We start from the raw sequence: 25,441 nt of genomic DNA, 5'->3' as shown, positions 1-25,441 counted from the left end.
TCTTAAACACTATTGTTCCTAAAATTCATTCTTTGATTTTAGAGGACACGAACTCACACCAGATGAAAGAGTTTTCAGCATGATAAAAGAGAGAATATAAAGTTAAGATAGCCTTTATTCCAAGGACATGTAGAGAACTCCATGACCACAAGTGGACTGGCTTACTCTGGCTGGATATATATATATATATATATATATATATATATATATATGTAACTTCTAACTGGGGTGGCACTTAGGGTGGGCATTGATGAGGTGTGATGAACTGACTGGAATTTTCTTTGCATGCAAACAGGAAGGGGAGTTGCAATTAAGGCTGAGGAAAAAGTAGGTTGTGGTAGGCATTCTCGCTTTGGCCTTCTGCCATGTTAGACCACTGCCATAATTTCTACTAAGGCAACAGTCTTTCCTTCCCATCTTTGTATTGTTAGGAAAAGGTCGAAGTCTCTCTCCTACTATGTCCTGCTGAAAGGGCGGGCACCTTAGTGGGGTTTAGGAAGATTGATAGGATGACGGTTGATGCCCTTGTAGAAGCTGGTACCAGGTGTTTAATGTTGGGAGCCGCGGCCTACACCGGTCGCCTTACTTGGCGGACGTAGGGCCTGTGGGTGGGAGCGGAGCCTGAGCTAGATTGCCCCTCCCATCGAGTGAGTCAAGTTGGCGCCTGCTTCCTGCCCCCTGATTGTGCTGGCGACTTAAACAACCCGCTCTGTAAGATAGTCTGCCTAGCAACAGCTGATGTTAGCCAGTCAGCCCGCATCGCGCGCTTTAAACTGATTGGCTACTGTTGCCCTATAAAAGTGAATGCCTTTCCCGCCACGAGAGGAAGCACAAAGAGGGATAGAGAAAGTCCACCGGCGAGAAAGGGCTGGTGGCAGAGAGGAGGCCTCGCGGGGCCCACGTGGAGACAAATAAAGGCAAGGTTACACACTATCAAAATCTGTCGCGTGTTCTTCCTGCAGGCCGGGAGCGACATCGACATTTGGTGACCCGCACGGGGACTGATCAACCCCAAGACACAGCGGTGGTGTGCAACGCTCCAGCGTGGTGCTGCCGGACAGGTGAGTTGGGGATAAGCCTGGGCTCTGGGTGGCGCGCACCTACAGGGCTTTTAGACTCCCCTCAGGCTCACGCGTAGGTGACGGGTTCTTTAAGTCACACGAGGTGAGTTACAGCCCTTAGAGGTTAGAGATGGGTAATTTACCGAGCGCGGAGGCGCGGCCCTTGGTAAAGGCCCTTAGAAAGCTTTTAAAAGCTAGAGACCTCAGGGTAGGTCAAAAAACACTGGAACTATTCATAGCAGAGGTAGATAGGGTAGCTCCCTGGTTTTTACCCACGGGGCATTTAAACCTGCCGTCATGGGAGAAGTTAGGCGGGGACCTCGCCTCGGCGGAATTGGAAGGGGATATTTCACCGGCTATTCGCCCCCTGTGGGAAATGATACATGCGTGCCTTGAAGGGGAGGGGAAGGGGTTCCCGTCAGCAGTTAGAGACGCGGAAATCATAGACGCACGCAAGGCTTTTGAACAGGCAAAGTCGGAATGCTCTCGGGAGGGATCTGTCCAGGGGGAAAAAATCCAGGGAAAGATAGAGGACACCCAAGCTCTAGAGTCCTCCGACTTAGATAGCGAGGAGGAACCAGAAGGTGGGGCAGGAAGCCGAGAGGCCAAAAACCCCTATGCCGAGTTGCGCCGTGAATTGGAATTGTGTGCGTGCGCTGCCCGGGAAAAGCAAAGAGAGGAGAAAGGGCCCCTGAGCGCTCTCTGGCGGGGAGGAGACAGAGAGCCATCCGCTCCGCCCTGGAGCTCTTTTCCAGAAGCGGCTCCCCGCCGAGAGGCCGCTACAGGGAACCCTCCCTTCTCTCAGCCGGCACAGGAAGTGACGCCCCGTTCCACTCTGTCGCGACCGCCGTCTTATGACGCTGCGCCGTGGGGCGGACGATATTTTCATGGGCGGTTATGGAGGGGTGAACGATGGCCCGGAGGGGATCCACCGATGCAAGGAATGGATTACGGTCTTTATGGAGTATATCCTGTGCAAATGGCCCCAGGCCAAGGGCGCAATGTTTGGGAACCATTTGAAATAAAACAGATTAGAGAATTAAAAAGCGCTGTCACGACCTTCGGGCCCACAGCTCCTTATACTATAGCTATGCTAGAGAATCTTGCCTCTCAGCCTCTTACACCAGGTGATTGGATGCAGCTGGCCAAGGCATGCCTTCCTTCGGGTAGTTATCTTGATTGGCGAGCCTGGTATGCCGAGTTTGCCATCGAGCAAGCAGAAAAGAATGTTAGCAGGGGGCATGCAAGGTGGAACGAAGATATGCTCCAGGGCTCAGGCAAATATAGGGATGACCAAACTCAGTTCCCCAATGAGGTGTATGACCAAATCTCTAATATTGGGCTCCGCGCATGGAAACAGGTGAACGGTGCGGGGGCGGCCTCATTATGCCTTTCTAAGATAGTGCAGGGTGCCACAGAGCCATTTGTTGATTTCGTGGCTAGGATGCAAGACGCGGGCGATAAAGTTTTTTCAAACCAAGAGGTGGCAAAGCCCCTGATCAAACAACTCATTTTTAAACAATGCACAACAGAGTGCAAAGCGGCTCTTGCCCCGCATAAAAACAAGGATCTCAATGCTTGGATTAGGATTTGTAGGGAGATTGGAGGGCAGATGACTGCAGCAAAGCTTGCGGCGGCCTTTGTAGCCGCGACAGCACAAGCTAAGGATGCTTCTGGACCTAAGCGAGATCGTAAGCCCAAAGGATGTTTTGGCTGCGGGGAACCAGGGCATATTAGGAGAGACTGTCCGCACAGTGTTAATACACGGGAAGGGCCAATAGGCGTGTGCGAACGATGCAGGAAGGGAACACACAAAGCGAAAGATTGCAGATCAGTTTTTGATGCCCAGGGAAACCGCATTAGTGGCAGGGGGATTCAGGAGCCAAAAAACGGCCAGAGGGGGCCCTCCTTACGGACGGGCCCCCGCCCCCTAGACAGGACAACACAAGGTGGCAGCCCTCCACAAGGGCTACCCCTGGGTCAGCAGGCGTGGACCTCTGTGTCGCCTCCAGACTCCTATTAACGCCCGATATGGGCGTTCAGGTGGTCGGGACCACCTTCAAAGGACCGCTACCTGAAAAGTCAGTTGGTTTAGTGATTGGATGGTCCTCCACAGCCCTCCGGGGCCTTACCGTGCTCCCTGGGGTTATAGACTCAGACTACACAGGAAACATTAAGATTATGGTCCAATCTCATGTAGGGACCATGGTGATTAATGAGGGGGATAAGATAGCACAACTTTTATTGCTACCCAGTCTCCATGAGAGATTCCAGTCTAGACAACGGGTTAGAGGGGATCAGGGTTTTGGCTCCTCTGGAGAAATTTTTGAAGGACTTCATATGACTCTTGATAAAAGACCCATGCTCTCGCTCAGGGTTAATGGTAGAAATATAACAGGACTCCTGGATACAGGGGCAGACCGCTCCATTGTCTCCAAGAGGGACTGGCCTTCTAGCTGGCCCACCAATACAGCTGACAACACACTCCAAGGGTTGGGGATGGTGGCTGCCCCCCAGGTTAGTGCCGTGACCCTGCCTTGGTGTGATGAGGAGGGTCACCAAGGACATTTTCAACCTTTTGTTCTACAGCTGCCGGTATCTTTGTGGGGAAGAGACATCCTCACTCAGATGGATGTCACTCTTACATCCACCTGCTCTCCCCAAGCCAAGGGTATACTTAAGAATCAGGGATATGTCCCCGGCAAGGGCCTGGGCTCTGCCCTGCAGGGCCGGACATCTCCCGTACCTGTAGAAAAAAGGGAAAGTAGACACGGGCTGGGTTTTTCCTAGGGGCCGCTGAGGAAGTTCTCCTGCCTACTCCAATTAAGATCACTTGAAAGTCCCTGAATCCGGTTTGGGTACCTCAGTGGCCCCTACCCAAGGAGAAGCTTTTAGCGTTAACCGAGATAGTCAAAACCCAGCTTCAGGCAGGGCACATAAAGCCATCAACCTCCCCTTGGAATACCCCTGTTTTTGTTATTAGAAAGAAATCAGGTAAGTGGAGGCTGCTCCATGATCTAAGGGCGGTCAACGCGCAGATGCAGCCCCTGGGGGCGGTCCAGAGGGGGCTGCCAGCTCTCTCAGCCATCCCTCAGTCCTGGCCAGTTTATGTTATAGATCTTAGAGACTGTTTCTTCTCAATCCCCCTGCATCCAGAGGACACCCATAGGTTCGCCTTTACCTTACCCACCATTAACCAAGAAAGCCCTGATCTCAGATACGAGTGGATAACGCTGCCCCAAGGTATGGCCAACAGTCCCACTATGTGTCAGATTTACCTTGATTCCCTACTGGCCCCCCTACGCAAAGCCTTCCCCAGAGTTAGGTGCATTCATTACATGGATGATCTGCTGATCAGTGCGAAGGACATAAATAGGTTAGAGGATATGCTAGGCCAACTGGTCAAGGCCCTGAGAAAGGCTAATTTACATATTGCCCCTGACAAGATTCAAGGAGGAGACATAGTGACTTACTTGGGTACCAAAGTCTCCCCTACATCGATTTCTCCACAGAAGGTAACCATCAGAACAGATAATCTTACAACCCTAAATGACATGCAAAAGTTACTGGGAGATATAAATTGGATCAGACCTTACTTGCACATCCCTAATTCGGACTTAAAGCCCCTGTTTGATCTCCTGAGAGGGGATCCGGATATTGCCTCCCCTAGAGAGTTCACCCCAGAGGCCAGAGTTGCTCTAAAGAAGATAGAAGAGGCCCTAAGCAAAGCTACATTACAGAGAATTGACCCAGAACAGCCTTTTGAGGTCTGCTTGTTGCAGACCAGTTCCCAGCCCACGGCAGTGATTTGGCAGAAAGGACCACTTCTGTGGGTGCACCCTAAGGTTTCACCTGCCAAGATTATTGAACATTACCCGGAAGCAGTTGCTTCTCTGGCTCTGGAGGCACATAGTAGAGCCATCCAGCATTTTGGCTCCATGCCTCACGCTATTCGGGTGCCTTATACCGCTTCTCAAATAAAAATTCTGACTGCTTGCATAGATACTTGGGCCATCCTGAGATGTGTATTTCTTGGGGAGATAGACAATCAATTCCCTAAGGACCCTATACTACAGTTTATTACTCAACATCCGGTGATATTTCCAAAAATCACCGCCCCTGCACCCCTTACTCCTGCAACAACAGTCTATACTGATGGGTCAAAAACCGGGATAGGGGCCTATGTGGTCTCAGGCATGCCTCCAGTTAACATACAGTTTGAACCAGATCAACCACAGGTGGTGGAGTTACAAATTATACAAACCGTCCTCGAGAAGTTCCCAGGGGCCCTTAATATTGTTTCTGATTCAAAATATGTTGTCAATGCCATGCAGGTCCTTGAGACTGCAGGCCCAATTAAACCAACCTCCAAAGTAACTAACTTGTTTTTGTCTATCCAGACATTGCTCATAAATAGACACAACAAAATATACATCACTCACATAAGAGCACATACACACCTACCAGGGCCGATGGTACAGGGCAATGCGGCTGCTGACGCGGCCACTCGCCCGTTATGGATTTTCAATATGTTATCTCCAATAGAGCAAGCCCGTCAGTTCCATGACAAATTCCATGTCAATGCCAGGACGCTAGCCAACCAGTACCGCATCTCCAGGGCTGACGCGCGGGACATCGTGCGACTGTGCGGCTCATGCGCCACACACACGCCTGCCATATCAATGGGGGTTAACCCCAGAGGGTTGATCCCTGGCGATATTTGGCAAATGGATGTCACACACATGACAGAATTTGGATCTCTTAAGTATGTCCATGTCTCCACGGACACCTGTTCTCATATTATATTCGCAACTACAGAGACAGGTGAAAAGGTATCTAATGTGATCAATCACTGCTTAGCGGCTTGGGCCGCGTGGGGCAAGCCCAAAATATTAAAGACAGACAACGGACCAGCCTATACAGGAAAAGCCTTCAATGAGTTCTGTAAGACTATGGAAGTACACTTAAAACATGGTATCCTATATAATCCTCAAGGCCAAGGAATTATTGAAAGAGCTCATAAAAGCCTCAAAGAAATCTTATGTAAACAAAAAGGGGGAGTAGGCCAGGGCCTGCCCCCAAAGGCACGGCTATCCATGGCACTATTCACATACAATTTTTTAAACCTGAACAATAACAACCACCCCCCGGCTATGGAGCATTGTAATCCATCTCCTAGCAATAAGGGATGGGTAAAATGGAAAGATGTCCTGACGGGACAATGGATGGGCCCGGATCCGGTAGTCAGCTGGAACCGAGGTGCGGTTTGTGTTTTCCCGCAGGAACCGGGACGAGAACCATTGTGGGTCCCAGAAAGACTGACGCGTGCGACAAGCCCTTCGACTGAAGACTAATCCTGTCCTGCCGGAGACCAGCAGCAGGCCTGACAGCCAGATAAACCCGAAAAAGGCTGCTTTTTTCGTTGGGGGCGTTGTCCTAGCACTCCTCAGGATAAGTATGGTACATGCGGGGCTGGGGGGCCCCGCTTCTGGAATAGATCTTCGCACGAGCCTTCTTGGCAGTCCGTGCGATTGCGGAGGTGGCACGGTAAGCAGTATACCACCTAGCGCCAAAAAAGGACCAGGGACCGATTGTGGGGATAAAACAGCATTCTCAGTTGTGTACCCCTCCACTGCAGGAGGATTTAGTCAACCATCCTATCAGTGCATACTTAAGCCTAAGGTGAGTCCCTCAGGGCCTGGTGATCTCGCCACATGTCCCTGCACTAAGTTTGAGGAATCCATGCATGTTACATGCTATGCAGAGACAAAACAATGCAAACTTAAGAGTACAACCTATTGGATGGCAACGCTAACTACAACTAAAAGCCCTGTTGCCCCTAACCATATTCCCGCTGCTGTAGGCAGTTCTCCATTCATGCAGTCGGGTTGTAATGGAGAGGTTGGAGAAACGGTCTGTTGGTCTATGACCGCTCCCGTTCACATCTCTGACGGTGGAGGGGTCCAAGACCAGTACCGGCAGGAACAGGTCATCGAGCGATGGGAACAATTAAATCCGTTCCCTGAAGTCAATTACCATCCACTCCTACGCCCAAAATCCCGAGGCATTAACCTTGACCCCGCTACTGAATCCATATTAGAGGCTACCCACAAAGCACTCAATCTTACTGACCCAGGGCTGGCCTCCGATTGTTGGCTGTGTATGATGATGGGAGAATCATGGCCGCTAGCCATGCCGTTTAGAGACTATGAAAGTGAACCTTACAATTATAGCACACCCTATAATTGCTCACATGGGCCTCCATTTCGGGTCCAGTTTATGGGACAGTTTAATGCATCCTGTTTCCAAAAGTACCCACAAAATAATAGTTATGATATTGTTGTTGGAACGCTGGCAGTCGCCTCGTGTGAGTCCATAACCAATGTAAGTAGTAGCTCGCCGCTATGTGCCCCCTTTGGCAAAGTATTTGCTTGCGGCAATGGTCATGCTTATACCTACCTGCCCAGTAATTGGACCGGCCTATGTGGCCTAGCTTACTTGTTGCCTGACATTGGTATTGTCCCTGGGGACCAACCCATGCCCATCCCAGCTGTGGACACCTTTATAAAAAGACATAAGAGAGATGTACTGATTTTACCTCTCTTGGCTGGTCTGGGGATAACTGGAGCCCTGGCCGCCGGGACTGCGGGCCTAGGAGTTTCATTAACCAAATATACTCAGTTATCCAAGCAATTGATAGAAGACATGTCTATAGTTGAGAGAACCCTTCAGGAGATACAAGATCAAATTGTTCTACAGAATAGAAGGGGCCTAGATCTACTCACTGTAGAGAGGGGAGGTATCTGTATTGCCTTACAGGAAAGATGCTGCTTTTATGCCAACAAGTCCGGAATCGTTCGAGACCGATTAAAAAAACTGCAAGAAGACCTAGAAAAGAGAAGAAAAGAACTACAAGACAACCCCTTTTGGGGAGCCTGGAATGGCTTGCTCCCCTATATTTTACCATTGTTAGGTCCCCTGTGCTCCTTGCTTCTGCTCTTACTTATAGGACCATGCTTGCTCCGATGGGTCACATCATTTATTAATGGGCGCCTTGCAGCGGCCCGGCGTCAAGTACGCCTGGTTGCCCATGCGGCCCTGGCAGCAGCCCGTGATGGGCACAATGACCCCCAGGCTTACGCATGGCTCGCTCGACTGGCCTACGACCGGGTCTAGATGTGGCGGGTCTTCCGCACTCCTTCCCTATTGACACTACACAGCAGGGTAGGTGAGTCAATGACGGGTAAGAGCGTGCCTCCCCAGCACGACTCGACCTAAGCCAGGCCCTACCCCATACTGCACGAAAGCCGCTGGATTACTAGAATCTGCCCAGATCTAGATGTCTCTCCAAGGGGATCGCACGGAGGGGCATGAGTGCATGCCTATGTGCATCCAGGTTCCGTCCAGTTCACTCCTGGCCCTGGAAAAAGGACGAGGGTCTCAAGGCCTTGGTGGACCCGGGGACGGCCGACCAGGGTCCAAGCCAAGGGCCTACGGTGGGCCTCAACACAGGGCATAAGCCTCTGCACTCGATCCAGGGCGGGCTGCGATGCATACATTCATTCAAAGTAAATAAAATAGGGGGAGATGTTGGGAGCCTCGGCCTACACCGGTCGCCTTACTTGGCGGACGTAGGGCCTGTGGGTGGGAGCGGAGCCTGAGCTAGATTGCCCCTCCCATCGAGTGAGTCAAGTTGGCGCCTGCTTCCTGCCCCCTGATTGTGCTGGCGACTTAAACAACCCGCTCTGTAAGATAGTCTGCCTAGCAACAGCTGATGTTAGCCAGTCAGCCCGCATCGCGCGCTTTAAACTGATTGGCTACTGTTGCCCTATAAAAGTGAATGCCTTTCCCGCCACGAGAGGAAGCACAAAGAGGGATAGAGAAAGTCCACCGGCGAGAAAGGGCTGGTGGCAGAGAGGAGGCCTCGCGGGGCCCACGTGGAGACAAATAAAGGCAAGGTTACACACTATCAAAATCTGTCGCGTGTTCTTCCTGCAGGCCGGGAGCGACATCGACAGTTTAAGTCAGTACAACTTCATCATTGGTCAATACCTGCATCTTAGACTGGAAAAACAAAGAGCAAGGCGCCACTATCATATTTAAGGACCCAGGGCAGGTAAAAGGAAGGTGCCTTTGATTTAAATATGCTGTTCCATCAGGACCACGGTAAGGTAGAATTCTGAAAAATAAGTGTGGGGTTAGGAGGAGTGAGGTTATGAGGGGTGATTATTCCCTCATCTTAAAAGGTAACAGTTAAAAGTGTAGGTAGGTAGGACTTGTCTCTGGTGCAGGGGTTGCCCTGGAAAGAATAATAGGGGTGGAGAGGGCCATGGCTGTGTCACTATAAGGGAGGTAAGAACCTAGGCCCTCAGGGATGTCACATTTGACTAAACAGCTGAAGGTAGAGAGAACTAAGATAGTTGTCATGTAGAACAACATGAAGATGAACTTCATGTATGATGTGGGAGTCTTTAGAAAGGACTGTCAAGTGTCCTGCTATAAAACAGACAATTAATAGAATACAAGGAATTAGGAGCCAAATTGGATAGCAAAGCATGAGTTAGCCTGAGAGTTGTGGCTAAGAGGCCTTTGTGAGACAGAGGGTGGGCAAGAGAAAATAAAGTGACCACTCAGGATGGTTACATTTAGGGCTGGAAGGACACCACTTAGCTTGAGTGTTGTGAACCAGGATGGCAGTCCAGCAAGCTCCAGAGAGCATGGTATAAGGGTTTGGCACCACTGGGTGGATTGGGGTAATGACACTATTGATTACCCCAAGGTCCTGCACTAGACGATAAGACCCATCAGGCTTGAGTACTGGGAGAATGGGAGCATCACAGGGTGAATGGATAGGTTTAAGAAAGCCATTGTTGAAAAGGTGCTTAATTATAGGTTTAAGTCCCTGTAAATGTTTGGAAGCTATGAGATATTGGGGAATGCAAAGAAAAACTGAAGGATCCCTGAGACAAATTAAAATAGGCATAGCATGGGTAGCGCAGGTGGGATGAGATGTTTCAAACTATGGGGTCAACCAGAGAAGAAAGGAGCCTGGAACCCTGCATGGAATAAGCTCTGTCTGCAAAGGCTGCATAGGTTGGCCATCAACACCCACTATAGAGACTAAAGACTTAATATAGTGGCCTGAAAACTCAAGAAGAAACTATGCATGGTCTCTATGTCCACAAGTGCAGAGAATGTCTTACTGGAGACCTCCAGTGGGACTTGGCGCTCTGAGAAGGATACGTTAATAGAGGGCTGTGGACCCAGAGCCCTGTCAGTCTTTGGCAGCAAGTCCAAATAGATCAGTCAGCAATAAATCTCATGGTGATGAGATCTCTTATGAGGGCAAGGAGATAGAGAATGGATTACCCACTCTCTGGTGGCTAGGACAGTCACTCTTCCAATGGCCCTTGAAATTGCAATAGGGGCAAGGCCCCAGAAGAACGTCAGGGTTGAGGCACTCTCTTGTCCAATTTCCTTTTTGTTATACTTGAAGCACGGTCTAGGAGGGGCTCAAGCAGCTCCACCTTGTCTCAGTTTACCTGTCTCAGAGCTCCAAGTGTCACTGCTAAAAGATGAGATTGTTATTTTTCATTTGATTTTTATCTCTGTTGTTGAAGACATGAAAAGCCATATTAAGAAGATCTCCCTATGGGATTTGAGGGCCAAGTTTAGCCTTTTATCTTGGGATCTGGTCCACAGTGGAAGTTATCTGTCTCTTCCACAATCACATGACATCTGGTTTTTATCTTGGCTAGGTATATAGCTTTAAGTCTAAAGGAGACAAAGGCAAAGAATCAAGTAACTATGCAGGAGTGAAATAATATAATTAACAGGGTATTTATGATTATAACTTTAGTAATGGCTTCCCATAAGGAGGATAAGGATAAGGTCCAGGAAATTCTAGAAACTGACATGTCATTTATTTGTCATACACACATTTAGGTTTTACAATTGTATAAGTATCTCTTATGTTGTTAGAGTGTCTAATGCCATTTGATTTTTGGAGGATGGCCTGTTTTATTAATTTTACCTTTTTATTTAGGAGAGAGATCAGTTACAGTGTAATTTCACACCAGTTGAGTAGTTAATTATAGCCCCAATATGTATCATATAACCTTTTTTTTCTGAAAAAGACCTGGAGGATCCCAGCAAAAGGAATTTATAATTAATCACTTAATTTTAGTTGTTCAACATCTAGAATATTGATGACAATACAATGCAGTAGAGGCAGTAAGCTTAACATAGAACATTAAATAGAACTATTATTTTTTTATTAACCATGGGTGTTTTACTATTTGAGCACTGAAGAAATTTGTGACATTGTTTGGACTGCTCACTATTTAAGCATCTCTAAGTATCATATATGCATTACATAAGTTTTTGTTTAAAAATTATCATTTGACTGGTGACCTCATGTTGGTCTGACCTGAATCTCCTCACTGGAGCACAAGAAAAATGTAGACATCTGGATCTAAAAGAAAACACTTGTCATCATAAATAATCTCAATTTTATATTTGAAGGAATGAATATACCATCAGATCAACAACAATGAATTGTCTTAGTCATATGAACTTTAGTTGAGGTGCCTCTCATAAGGCTATGGAAATTATTGGAGCCTCCAATTAATGAACAAGAGCTGGTTAAAGTTACCAGGTGACCACTTTCTTGTTTATCAGTTGAAGTCTTGTCTAATGTCTCCTCACCCCAAAGGATTTTGTTTAACCAATTTTAGCATCATTTTGACCAGCTGGCAACCTAGGTGGAAGCATATTTTTAAAATCTATAACCCAAATAAACCTTGATTAAATGATCTGAAAATGTAAAAGAGGAAGAAAAAAATTGTTGAGCTCAAATAGAAAGAAACATATGTTTGCAGAGCAGGCAAATGGACAGACAACAGATATATGAACTGAAAAATGTTATAAAATCAGAGTGTACTCAAATATATTTGGCAAATTTGAACTATAATAAATAGACTGGTGTGAAACTTTTTGTAGATCAATTAATAGACATCTCTTGAAATAAGAGTAGCAGAAAAGGATCCTAAATTATGGCTAATCTGAGATAGCTCAGAGAGGGAGAAAGGTATATGCATCCTTGGGGACAGCCTGTTTTTGAAGTGGGAGTAGAGATCAAAGCTGAGAAGGTGTGGAGTAGATGGCCACATGTGTGGGCAATTACCCAATGATTGGCTACAAAACAGCCACTTGTCACCATGTGACAAGGAAATGCAGGCTGTTGATGGGTCACTGTGTGACCCACAGCAGCCTAGTGGCTGCTGGTAACACAGTGAAGGGGCACAAGGTGGTGGCTGGTCATCATGTGACCCTCAGCAGGATGCCTGCTGCTGATCACATGAGGAACCACAAGGGGGCGGCCATTGACGGTGAGACCCATCGCAAGATGGCAGCACCCTGCCACATGGTGGATGGCCACAAGATGGTGGCTTCCCTCCAAGTGAGCTGCAGCAATATGGCTGCTGACAATCATGTGGCCTGCCAGAAGGTGGGAACATCAGAGACCATGTATAGTGAGCTGTTGGAGAAAATGGTGACACAGGGGAAGTGGACAAAGAACCCTCAGATGGAACAGACAGCTCAAGGGGGGGTGGAAGTTGGAGACTAGGGATAGACACTAAGGGAAGGATTAGAGGCCACTGTGGGTGAGAAAGGGGGAGAGGACAGTGCAGGGGGCACAGAAACCTCTGGCTGAGAAGTCTATGGGGTTTGGTATGAGAGATACAGGGAGGAGCCATAAAGACAGGAGATGTATCATCTAAAGGGGTTCGGTGAGGAGGGAGGGATAGATCCTGGTGGAGCAGAGCGAGCCAGAAGTATTTGGGCCATTATACTAGACAGAGCAAGAGAAGAACACATCCTCAAAGTGAAATACGCCTAAAGATGAAGGATTTCTGCCAGCTTGCCACCTTTGTGACAAAAACATAAATAAAAGATCAGCTTTTTGGTTTTTATAGCCTTCTAGAGGCCAAGAGCAGCACGGTTATGAACCAGGTGTCCCAAGGTTGTTTTACAGGGGACAGGAAGTGATCCCCATGACCAAATTATAAATGAGCTGAGAGAACAACTTCTCCTCAGGATATAAGAGCTTTAGCTCTCTCCCAAGGAACATGGAAGCTGTCCTGGGTCACACTTAACAAAAGAGATAGTCACTTATTTTGGAAGTGTGTCATGGAAAGTCCCAACACCCATTCTCCTTGGCCAATCACTGGAAGAGTGTGGGACGGGCTCCCAGGGAACAAAAATATCAGTTTTGCCTCAAGCCATACAGCCTAAGGAACATGAAAACTGGTATCCCTGTTCTGGGATGGCAGGGTATGTTTTCTGCCCCAAGCTTCCTAAGCAACGGAAACAGAAATCCCAGATGGCAGCTCACCTGTGTGAAGTGAGGAAGGTCACTGTTGCATGAGGATTAGCAGTGCCAGTGAACAGTCCCTGAGGAACAAAAGTGGTTCTTAGGCAGGGGGCTCAAACTGGGGAGTATTCCCAGGAGCCAGCTCACTCTGCCATGCGAGTCATGGCACCATTATGAAAATTTTCAGCGTAACGAGAGAATATAAAGTAAGATGGCCTTTATTACAAGGATGTGGAGAGAACTCCTTGACCACTGGCAGCCTGGCTTCCTCTGCTGGATGTGGGGTATGGGATCTATATATATAACCTCTGACCAGGGTGGCGCTTAGGGTGGGCATGCAAAGAACTGACTGGAATTTTCTTTGCACACAAACAGGACCCTTCCTGTTGCAATTAAGGATGAGGAAAAAGCAAGATGTGGTAGGTGATCTTGCCTTGGTCTTCCACCACATTAGACCATTGCCATAATTTCTACTAAGGCAAGAATCTTTCACCAGACCTCTAGCAGGTTAGGAGTTTCTTTCCCCTATATCAGCCTGACAGTAGTGAAATGATCAGGAGAATGGGAGGCAAGGGATAAAGTCATGGCTCTGTCACCTGGTGATCCCTATCACTTGTAATGGGTGAGGGTTATGACCTCTGCACTGTTGAGCACAATCCTGGTTACTTTAGCTCAGTTACATTGCTTCAACTTGACTGTGAACAGAAGGAAAATGTTTTATGCACCAAGAAGGAACTGGGAAGGATGATAACACATGATTTATATGATTCCTTATTTCTAATATAGGAAAAATAATGCCAGGGTGAATTTAATGTATGAAACTTGTAGCAAGTATATACAAACACTGGTCAATAGCACTCTTGAACTAGACCTAATCCTAAATTAAGAAAATTTGGGGAAACTTACTAAGATATTTAGGTTTCAATTTCTTAATGTGATTTTACTGCACTATGAGCCAACAAAACTAAAAACTGCATTTATTTCCTATTTATTGTATTCCAGACACCAGGAGCACAATAATTTATTTTATCTTTCTATTGACCTTACAATATGAGTATTATTTATTATACTTATTTAGAATATGAAAGCATTATTATTATTATTATTATATCTGTGGATAAATGTCAACAAAGCTCTAAAAAGAGAAGATAAATTGGGCACCATATCTTGAGTTTAATAAGACAACTAAGACAACTATTGCTGATTTATTTTTAAAGTGTTGAATAAAATTAAGATTTCATGAATCCCCACTAGATGAGAGACATAATGAACTGAGTTTCAATTTTTGTTCCATGTAGCCGTCAAACAAATCCTCTAGGAATAATAAATTAAGCTATGTTACATACATGCAAAAGATAAGATCTATAGACTCTAAGTTCAAATATATGCTTGTGCTACTGAAGATCATTATGACAATTAATAAATATATATTAAAAATAAATTCTTTAAGGATGTCCTTGCATCTGTGTCTGTTGAATATGTGTCTAATGAGCATTCACACTGCTTATGGAATGTTTTTCTCATCTTTTCATTTAATTTTTCGTCTAATTGTTTGTGTGTTACCTTAATCTTGTTTTATTATGAACTGATTTTTCTTAATTTTACTAGCTAAGATTTTTTATTAAGGTACATGAAATTATTATGTGAAGTATCAGTTAACACAAAAATTGAAGAAATAATACATAACTGAACAGAAAAAAAAATTTATGTGAAAAGATTCTTTCAGATTGAATTTCCCAAGAAACTCTGAGACACAATCTCATGTATCTAAAGCTGAGATTGCCATGAAATTGTTCACTGACACAATCATTGAAAAAGCTTTATGAGACCAAGTTATACAATTAGTGAAATAATTTTTATGTCAAGGGAGAAAATATGGTATTATTTCATATAAAAATGTGTGCAATGAATTAAAATGTTTTCTCTCATTACTTCCACCTTGATATTAGTTATTAGGTTTAAAACAATGTTGAAAAAAGTTTGCTACAGGGTCTCTTCATTTATTTATAACTTTATACCACATTCAATATTCTAAATTTTTGAGTTTTCTCACTTCATTTGGGCAATCTATGCTATGATTGCTCAGATAATTCATTATAAACAAAGGAAAGGAGATATTAATGTGACCAACTCAATTTTTTAAGTTGGAAGCCCAAAATTAAAGTTGTCATGTATGTACATGGATGCATGTACACATGTATCAGGCAAAACAAACATTACCAAAACTTGTTCTGCTGATTTCATTCAGTTATACACTTTTCCCCCAATTAGTACATCTTGAAAACTGGTTTATGTAGAAAGACCTGGATTACTTATTTCAGAAACTGAAGCATCATTTCTTTTACATGAAAGAAGTCATCAAAATATTTCATATGAAACAAATATTTATATTTTTCTCTAAACCCTTTCTAAATAAACTCTCAGCAGGATTGATCCTTATGTGTTGTTTTCACATACTTTTTAGCTTTATATAAATAGAGTATATATAGAAAATAAAGTACATTTGGCAGCTGTTTTATTAATTATTTAGGCTGTTCTTAATGAATAGATTAATTTTATTGTAGTACATTATTGGCAGTAACACAGAGTTTACTTCAGGCCACATATCATTTTGATCAAAATTATAATGCTTTATGTTCATTTTAAATGTAGTTTATTTCTTCCATCATGCTCTGCAGCATACTCAAATGGTTATGCTAATATGCACAAAATAAAGCATTCATAAATTTATGTAACATATTGTGATGCATCAGAAACAGTGTGTGTTTTATGTATATAATTTACTCTTTTCTCCACTGCTCTAATTATAATTTTCTGTGATCCAGAATGTTGTTTAATTCTTCACTTGCATGTATCTTTTCAAATTAAAACTACAGAAATGAAGCCTGTTAGTGTGATTTCATGTCTATGAATCAAAATTCAATGTAAAGAGGAAAAATATTAGGATAATTGAATTATTTTTAATTAAAACAATACTTGAAGATTTTTGTTAAAGACATAGAATTTCAAAACACTTCAATATTCATTTAAATTAAATAGAGGAAATATCTTTGATTTATTTCAATGAAACATGAAACTGCATTTTGTTTGGATTTGGAAAATATCTTCTATTTTGCATTAACATCATGTTTACATTGTTCACTAATGAGCCTCTTGTGCCCTAAGTAGTAACTGGTTTACTACAGATGCCCAATCTTCATATTTACTGTTAAAAAATGCTGAAATAAAATTTCACTGACTGAAAATATCCAAAAATGAATTAAAATATGATCAAGTGGCCTAAAATATATCACAAATACAATTCATATACAAACATACAAATACGTTGTACATAAATAGTTTATATAAAATGCATTATTTTTACATTTTCAGTTTAATATTTGCTATTGAGTTGGTTCCTTTGCTGGGAATATTGAAAGTGAAATTTTCAAAAACTGCTTAACTTCAAGGCTACTATATCCATTACTCTAAATTAATTTGTTAAATTTTTGTATAGAATTTGTCTTTTGGTCTTTCCCCAACCAATTCACTAGCTATACTTCAATAAAATAGAAATGTTCAATTCATTAAATAGATAGTGCTATCTAAATACTTTACAAAGACGCTATTCCTAGAGTTTTAGATAAAGAAATTATGTACCATATGACAGAAATGGTTTTAAAAGATGCTATCCCTTCAAGGATGAAAATGATTTACTTCACAAATTAGGAAAACATGAAATTAAGGCAAAGCAAAAAAAATAATTTTATCATACCTGAAAATACAACATTCAATAAGAAAAATAAGACCCAGAAACCCTTCCCAAGGTAGTAATATCTCTATCTTAAAAACTGAGAAGTATGTTTAAAAACATTCATGTTACCATATATATGCCCAAGGAAAATCATTAAGAACAATTTACTTTGGTTATAAGATTTTTTTTTATTTTTAAACTATACATAAACAGTAAAAAAGAAAATGCATTGTACTTGAAATATTATGTAAGGTCAACATTAAAGTTTTTATTTAGTGTTTATAAATTAAATGGAACGAATCCAACAGTTTTGCTTTTCAATGACTATTATAACATTAAATCAGTTAATTCACTGTTGAAAGTAAAGATAGCATTATGTGTTATTTAACAAGAGTCTCCATTTTTATTATGGGCGCTAAACCATTGGTCTGATATATGTAAAAGTGATGGTGTGCCAAAATGTCTACACAAGTAATTAACATGCTAACTAAAATATAGCAATTAAAGTAATTTTTGCTACAGGTAAATCTTAAATGCCACTCTATGCATTAATTATAAACAAGTCCACATGGCAATTATGTAACAATAGAAAAAAAGAAAGAAACATATTCCAATTTCTTCATTCCAGCTGCAATACCTTTACTGTTAATTTGTTAATTAGGTGTGCTTAAATATTGCCTAATATCCTATATTGGTATGCATGCTAAACCTTTCTATTTCTATTGTTTGCAAGACACCGTACAATACGTTCTCTAAATCTCAGCACTACTAACAAAAATGGCATAATTCTAAGATTAAATGCAAATTTTACCTAGATCAGTAAATAAATCAGAATTAATATTTTAAAATTTGACCGTGGGGCAAATGAAAATCCATTATTGAAAATATGGCAGAAATAAATCTTTCTCTCTGTCTTGTAATTTAAAGCATATTCCTTAATTGCTGGTCAGAAGCATAGAGAAATACAGAAATCATGCTATTTCAGAATATTCAAAAATATACATGAGACTGCCACTCAGATTAAAATAAAAATTAGAAAGGTTAACTAAGGTTTACCTTTCAGTATCCATTATTTTTCATACTTGTCACTTTACAAAATATCCTATCATATTCAGAAAACATCATTAATAAGGATTCTACAATGGTCATTTTGTTTAAACTATGTGGTGTCTCTCTCATGTACCCTGATGTTTGGGAAGACGCTACTTGGATCTGTGATTAAAGTCATGCATAACTTTGTAAAATTCTTGAGTTCCATGTCACATGTAAGTTACCATAAATTTAACTCAAAGTATCTTTCATAAAAGCAGAATGTAACAGCCCAAGCAATGTTGGTTGTTACTTTGTAGAACATTTATAAGTTTGTTTTTATGAAAAATTTGTTGTAGTAGCTCTTCACAACTTTCTTTTGTCTGGCTATCTTCCATATGTATTTTCTTTTTCTCTAAGGCATATAAAAATTGAGAATAAATTATTCTTTTTTAAACATAAAGTTCTATGACTTTTAGCTGCAATATTTGAAATAATTATACAAAATAGATGTCAGGTTGAGAATCATTTTGTTTGATAGCAGGAAGGTAATTATCGGTAAGCTATCACTTTGTGAATATTAGAAATGTAAGCTTCATTGACTTCAGGTCTCAGTGATCAAATGTATCCATCGTGTTCATCACCATCGTCGTCGTCATCCCCTTCCTCTTCATCATCATCTTCAATTTCTTCTTTATCATTCATGATGTCTTCTGCTTCGTCTTCATCATCAGTCCATTCATGGAGGTCTCCACTTGCAAAATCTCCAGAGATCTCAAAATCTAGAGCTAATGAAAGTAAATATTAAATTTAATTGAGATTTTAGTAGAATAATTTATGTGAAATATTAAACTCTAGTGAAAATTGAGGAAATCAATCACATTTCTAGTTCATTATTCAACTAATTTAATGAAAATTTTAAAAGCTCACTTCATTTTCTAAAAAAAAGTTACATGACAAAACTCTATTATTTGTTAAAATGTATGTGCTCATTGCAGAATCTTTATGGAGTTGCACTATGTAAGATTTCTAGTTCATTAATATTGATTTCTGCTAAGTTTTAAAAAATTATGTCCAGCTGACACAAAGCATTTAGAATTTCTTCTACAGAACTCTCAGGTGTATACTGGTTTTCTAAATATTTATTTCATAAACCCTGGAACCCAATGCCATGTTTTAGCTAGGAAAGAACTTTGTTCTTGTGATTACATTAAGGACCTTGAATTAGAGGGAATATTCTGTATTACACACGTGGACCCAAATTGTCACTTAGTCATTGAAGTCAAAGAACCTTTCATTATGTTGATGATTTCTTTTGTAGTGCAAAAGCTGTTTAATAGGATGAGATCTTAGTTGTTGTGTTTCCTGTGCAACTTAGATTTTGTTCATGAAATCTTTGTGTAGACCTCTGCGTTCAAGAGTTCTACAACTATTCTACCTATTCTACCTTCCAGATATTCAGTGCTTCTGTCTTAATGTTTGGATCTTTGATTTATTTAGATTTTAGCTTAGTTCATTGTAAGAGACATGGGTCTTCTTACGTGGGAAGCCAAGTTTTCCAGCACCATTTAGTAAAGAGGCTATTTTTCTTCCAGTGAATGTGTTTAGCCCCTTTGTCAAAAATAAACCGGCTGAGTATGTTTGGAGTAGTTTGGTAATCTTCTAATCTCTTAGCAGCACAGTTTGTGATAGCTAAATCTTCGAAACAAATGCCCATTAAGTAAATGAAAGTGAAAAAAAATTATATGGTGGAGTAGTACTCAGCCAAAAAGATGACACATTTCTAGGTAAATGAATGCATCTTGAGACCATACTCTTAAGTGAAATAAATCAATGACACATATGTAAATCAAAGTTTCTCTGTTGTGAGAAACCAACAGTTTAAATAGGGATCAAAGGGTACAATGGTTACTGTGAAATAGGAAAATGTGGTTCAAAGGACAGGGAAATGGAATGGGGACGAAGGGAAAAGAAAAAAACGATAAAAGAAGGAGAAAGTGAAAATAAAGCTTTGTAGATAAGGAGGAGTAAAGGAATTGAAGGAAGTGGAGGGAATTGGGAGAAAAGGAATCAAGACATTATACACAGGTAAAATTTATCTATCATGAATATGATTATGTGTATCTAAACTATACAAATTAGCTTAATAAAATATTAAAAAATAAAATAGTATTTAAGCACCTTTCCCACATAGAATCTCAGGAAACATGATCACACAAGAACGGTCAAAAACTGGGCATGGTGGTCCATGCTTGTAATCCCAGCCATCAGGAAGCTGAGGCAAGAGGACCAATGTGAGTTCAAGGCCGGCCTACACTGCATAGTGAATTCAAGGCCAATCTGAACTACATATCAAGACCCAGCCCCCCCAAAAAATTCTCAGAGAGACCTAAAATTGGTGGATTCAGTTGTAGCAAAGTATCCATAGGGATTGCAAGTGGCTTCTAGAAGGTGGAAGAGGCAGGGGAACAGATTGTGCCCCAGGACCTTCACAAGTGAGCCCTGCTCTGCGACATGTGGAGGTCAAGCTTGGCAAGACTCATGATTGATTGTGATGCTCGGAATTGCAAGAGTAGATTAAGTCACTATGTAAAGGGAATCTGTTACTATAGCAACAGAGCACTAACATTCCTAGTCAATACTTTAAAAAAAAACATCAAAGTATATTTCTAGTGGTATTAATAAACATATCTCAGCATATGCTTACTTTTCAACTCCTCAAATGTAGTATCTTCATTTTTTTACTGTTTCTAATACTTAATTTTATAATCCTTTGGTAACTATAAGAAACCTATTAATGTAATTCAATGTCTAAAATGGTTGTTGGTGGTACACTGATATATCCATATGCAAAGAAAATATTGCTGCTTTCTAACTTTCTCTATTAGTCACAACATGCCAAAAAACCCTTAGAAATAATTTCCTTGTTAACTTACTGAAATTATTTCCTTACAATTTTATTTGCAACATAAAAAATTAAAATTCTTTATCCATCACTGACATCAGAGATAACTGAAGTAATTAATAATGCAACTACTATAAATTATACATTACAAAGCCATGTTGTCTCTGTTAAAGTTATGCAAATTAGCTTTTTTTCCCTGTTTAGAGCTAATCATGTTGGTCAAGTTAGAAAATAAAGCCAAGTTATTTAAAACTTTTATGGAACAAATGAATGTGTATCTCAAATAGGGACTGAATGAGAAAGATTATCTTTATTTACTATTTATCTTTTCCTAAACAGTCTTTGTCCATTTCAATAGTGCATGAGGATACATTTTTAAACGTTTTTTTAAAATGCAAAACTAAGCATTTTATTTTTAGTTTTGATCACTTTTCCTAGTCAAATCATAATCCATTAATTTCTGCCTTGCATGAATGTTTGTAATTAGAAATCTTCACAGGAAGAACAAACGTTCTGATTTGAATCTCACATTCTGGAGAATTCTGTAGTACAAAAGACACCACAATGAAACTTTAAAATGTCTACATGAGATACTCAACTTAGCTGTTACTCTTTTGGGACATAATAGACATTTATGTTTATAAAATGGAGTATTAATTATAAGTACAGTTTAAAAATAAATTACATTTTTCTCATTCAAACATAAAAAGTAAGCAATATGTTGATATGGTTGCAATTTATGGACAGTTTTTTTTTTTTTTTTTTTGTCTTGGTTAGTGAGTGGTGAGCTTACATATCTCATAAAAGTCACTCACCCTGGAGGTTTGGACAAAAAAAGGTATTCTGGGGGAGCCCTGCATCCACTAATTTACAATGACTTCCACTGAAATCAGTAACAAAAGCCTGCCTTATCTGAGAAGAGTAAAAATCCAACAGTTGTTTAAGTAGCAAATCTTAGGTAGAAAATCAACCCAGGTTTTAGTAATTCTCCCTCAAGTATCTAAAGCAGGCATATGAATATATTACCAAAGTTTTTTAATGTATAAGAATAAGTTTTCTAGGCCTGCATATGGTATGGACTTCACAGAGTGAATCTTCACTTTTGAACAAATGAATTAGGCACTGGAGTACTTAATCTCAAGCTTGTAAATTGAATAAAGAAGCAACTTTCTCCTTACCACAGGTGGCCACACCATTTATTCTGGTTCCTATTACTTCATTTCCGTATCTGTCAACACACCAGCACTGCCCAATACTGCCATGGCATTGTGTAGGCTTGTAGTAGCCATCTTCATCACACAGGGGAATATATTGTCCTGTGAAACGAACACACAGGCACACACAAACGTACACATACTCTGTAAGTTGAGGACTTTTCATTAGGTATGCACTGTGCATCATCAGTGCACTTAAGACATACACTTGTTGATTTTCACCATTACCACACTATATTGCGAGTGATTCCTGGAGAAAAAACTTCTCAGCTCCATAAGGAGCTGCTTCCATTTCATGGATTTATATGATGAATTAAGTAAATTAGCATTTTAACATTTGTCACTCCGGAAAGTGTAGTTTTTCCAAGGGTAAAATGCAGAATTAAGGTCTGATTGCAAAGTTCTTTTAAAAGAGTTTATTTAAAATTATGCTGACCAGACCAAACAATAATCAAATACAGTAATCAAATGCAGTGATCTGATAATAGTCAAACAGTCACATATTTCTAGACTGTGGGTGAAATTTGCAATTATCTCCTATCTATCTGTCCGTAGAATTGTATCATCTTGCTAAACTTAAGGTAGTAAAAATACTAATGGAAAGCACTAAACAGGAAAAAAAGCCAGCTTATATTCTGAAATACAATGTTTTCTACACATCTATAAAATATATACTTGAAATAACATATATAATCGTAAATATATAAAATCTTTAATTCTTAAATTTCGAGTGACAGAGTTATAAGTTTCTGCTGATGTTTTAACATTAGTATTGTTTAAATCTCTTTTTTAACTTAATAACTTGCACGATGAACATTACATTAGGGTAACAAAGCAGACACGATATCTTTCAATAGGTGTAATAAAAGTAAGTTTAATGGCTTTCCAAAAGTTCATAAATTTTGTTGTTGAAATTTAGTGCAGTCTGTCTTTGTAGGATTAGTATTGATTTTATGTTGTTGTTTCCCTGGGGTTATTTATGTAAGCAATAAAACCTTCAGAAGAATGAATTATTACTCACCCAGGAGTTTCTTTACACCTTGCCGCTTGGGAATATTGCTGAGCTCCGTCTGGCAAGGTGGGTCTGGAATGGCATTAGAAATGTTACTTCAAGTATTGCAGCTAAATAAAGAATATGTACTGTGTGTGTGTGTGTGTGTGTGTGTGTGTGTGTGTGTGTGTGCACACGTGCGTGCCGAGAATTGAACTTAGGACCTTGCCCTTGCCAGATAGACACTTGTGCCACTGACCTATATCCTCAGCAAGAATATATACTTTTTTATATTAATTCTTTCTCTATTATTTCACCCTAATTCATATATATAAAGATGTATGTATTTATACCTGAAAACTTGGTTGTATTTTTATTCATATTGCAAAACTTGCTCTTATAGGTACATAGAAATTGCACTATAAACTATCACAATAGTAAAATCACAAACAAGATCCATGAGTGTATCTTTTTAGGGAAAATATAAAATAAAATTGATTCAAATAATTTTGAAATTGTTTAATATACTAAATTCAAAACATTCAATTATTAAATGATAATGAATGATAATAAAGATGAGAGAATAAGAAAGATGCTGACCATATATTTTGAAGTTTAACATATGAGGTCAAAAGTATTTTACCTTGCATTGTCTAAAATACAAATAGGTCACTTGTTTAAAAATCATGAATAGTTAACTGATTGGTCTATATCTGAGTCACTTATACTAAGTATTAAAAGTGTAGGAACCAAGATGGATTACATGAGCACATAAACAGAAGTGTACAAGTTTTGCTGCCTTCCAAATAATGTCTTAGAAATGAAAGATTCCAGTTGAGGTTGTAACATTATATTAAAATCATTTTTCTTCTCTATGGGCCAGTAATTGTAGATTAGAAGTGATATATTTTGTATATTTACTTTCTGAAATCCAAGTACATTTGAGTGTGATTTCTCTTTGATGACATCACTGAATAAGACTTTCAGTCCTATAAAAAGATACATTTTAGCATTTCAAAAGAAATTATGACCAACTAGGCTGTTGAACTATGTGAAACATTTGATTTAAACTATATTCTCTTTATTATTTGTAATGCTAGTTTTTAAATTTTTTTATTTCAAAAATTATGAAAAATACTAATTGAATACTTTTATTGACTTCAATTCTAATATAATTGTTTAGTTTTTCTAAATTGTCACCTTCCAACACATACAGTGCCCAGACTCTGTTTAACTACCATTCTATTCTGTTACCTTAAGATCACCTTTTTGAGTACTCAGTATTTAAGTGTTCATGTCTGTGATGTGAACATGCTATGATCACATACACATAAATACTAAAACACAACTGTCATCATAGTAAAAGACTGTCTTTTTCTCTGAAACTGACCTAGATTTACTACCTTGTCATTATTTGAGTTGTTTAACTGTATACCATTCATTAATACCAAGGTAACATAGCCCTTTAGAATTGTTTAATAACTTAGAAAGCATAAATGTAATATAGGTAACAGATGTGCTTATGTATGTAAAACTTAAAATACTTAACAAAGGACATCTGTGTTTGAAACTTTGCTTACATTGATTTATATATTGAACTCATCTTGTTGTTGACCTACCAGTGATCAACACATGGATAATCATTTGATCTTTAATTAATAAACTATTACTGAACATATAAATGTAATTGATTTAGTGAAATATCCTATGTGAAATGTTTGTGTTTCCATTTGAAATAGGAGATTCATTAACACAGGTTAAAGTAACTTGTGCATTCTTTGTGCTGCCTAAAATTGTAAATAACAATGGCAAAATGAGCGATAGATTATATAATTGGAAGTAGGGAGTTTTCTCCAATGGGAAAGGGAGCAAGAGATGGAGGTGGAGGAAGGAAAAAGAATGTGAAAAAAATTGAATGGAAAAAGTGGACACAGCATTTGCGAATAAAAAGAGGAAGCAGAGTTTCAAGGCACAGGGAGGGATGTGAGGAGTAGGAGAGAAGGGAATTAAGAGGTGTTTTTATGTCTTTTGTATATATAGACATAAGATGACTAAGATGACCTCACTGCCAATTGTATTAGTTCTTGGAAAAGAACAATTAATACTTACATGATTTGATCAATTTTACATAT

The 25,441-nt window shown here is 40.3% G+C and overlaps 2 protein-coding genes across 3 annotated transcripts in view; one reads left to right on the top strand and one right to left on the bottom strand.

Moving 5' to 3' along the window:
• The first annotated feature begins 1,021 nt into the window (after positions 1–1,021).
• On the top strand, positions 1,022–8,655 carry LOC134472693 (syncytin-1-like). The gene is made up of 2 exons (XM_063234795.1): positions 1,022–1,061; positions 6,344–8,655. Exon 2 carries the CDS (start codon positions 6,519–6,521, stop codon positions 8,235–8,237), a length of 1,719 nt encoding a protein of 572 aa, XP_063090865.1. The 5' UTR covers positions 1,022–1,061; positions 6,344–6,518; the 3' UTR covers positions 8,238–8,655.
• Positions 8,656–10,962: 2,307 nt separating this feature from the next.
• Positions 10,963–25,441, bottom strand: part of Spock3 (SPARC (osteonectin), cwcv and kazal like domains proteoglycan 3) — a 370,986-nt gene continuing 356,507 nt past the window's right edge. For both annotated transcript variants that reach the window (XM_063234792.1, XM_063234791.1), the window contains exons 9-11: positions 23,340–23,402; positions 22,283–22,420; positions 10,963–18,987 (exon numbers count right to left, since the gene is read on the bottom strand). In XM_063234792.1, coding sequence (XP_063090862.1) covers positions 18,818–18,987; positions 22,283–22,420; positions 23,340–23,402 — 371 coding nt within the window. In that variant the 3' untranslated portion in view covers positions 10,963–18,817. The remainder of the gene's footprint in view (positions 18,988–22,282; positions 22,421–23,339; positions 23,403–25,441) is intronic.

The sequence above is a fragment of the Cavia porcellus genome, unplaced genomic scaffold (assembly GCF_034190915.1).
Source record: "Cavia porcellus strain 051 isolate PalLab524CR breed Dunkin Hartley unplaced genomic scaffold, mCavPor4.1 scaffold_24, whole genome shotgun sequence".
NCBI classification, from domain to species: Eukaryota; Metazoa; Chordata; class Mammalia; order Rodentia; family Caviidae; genus Cavia; species Cavia porcellus.
This window is presented reverse-complemented; position numbering and strand designations above follow the sequence as displayed.

Excerpts from the sequence above, each read along its gene's own strand:
- LOC134472693 (XM_063234795.1), top strand. The coding sequence starts at position 6,519 with ATGGTACATGCGGGGCTGGGGGGCCCCGCTTCTGGAATAGATCTTCGC.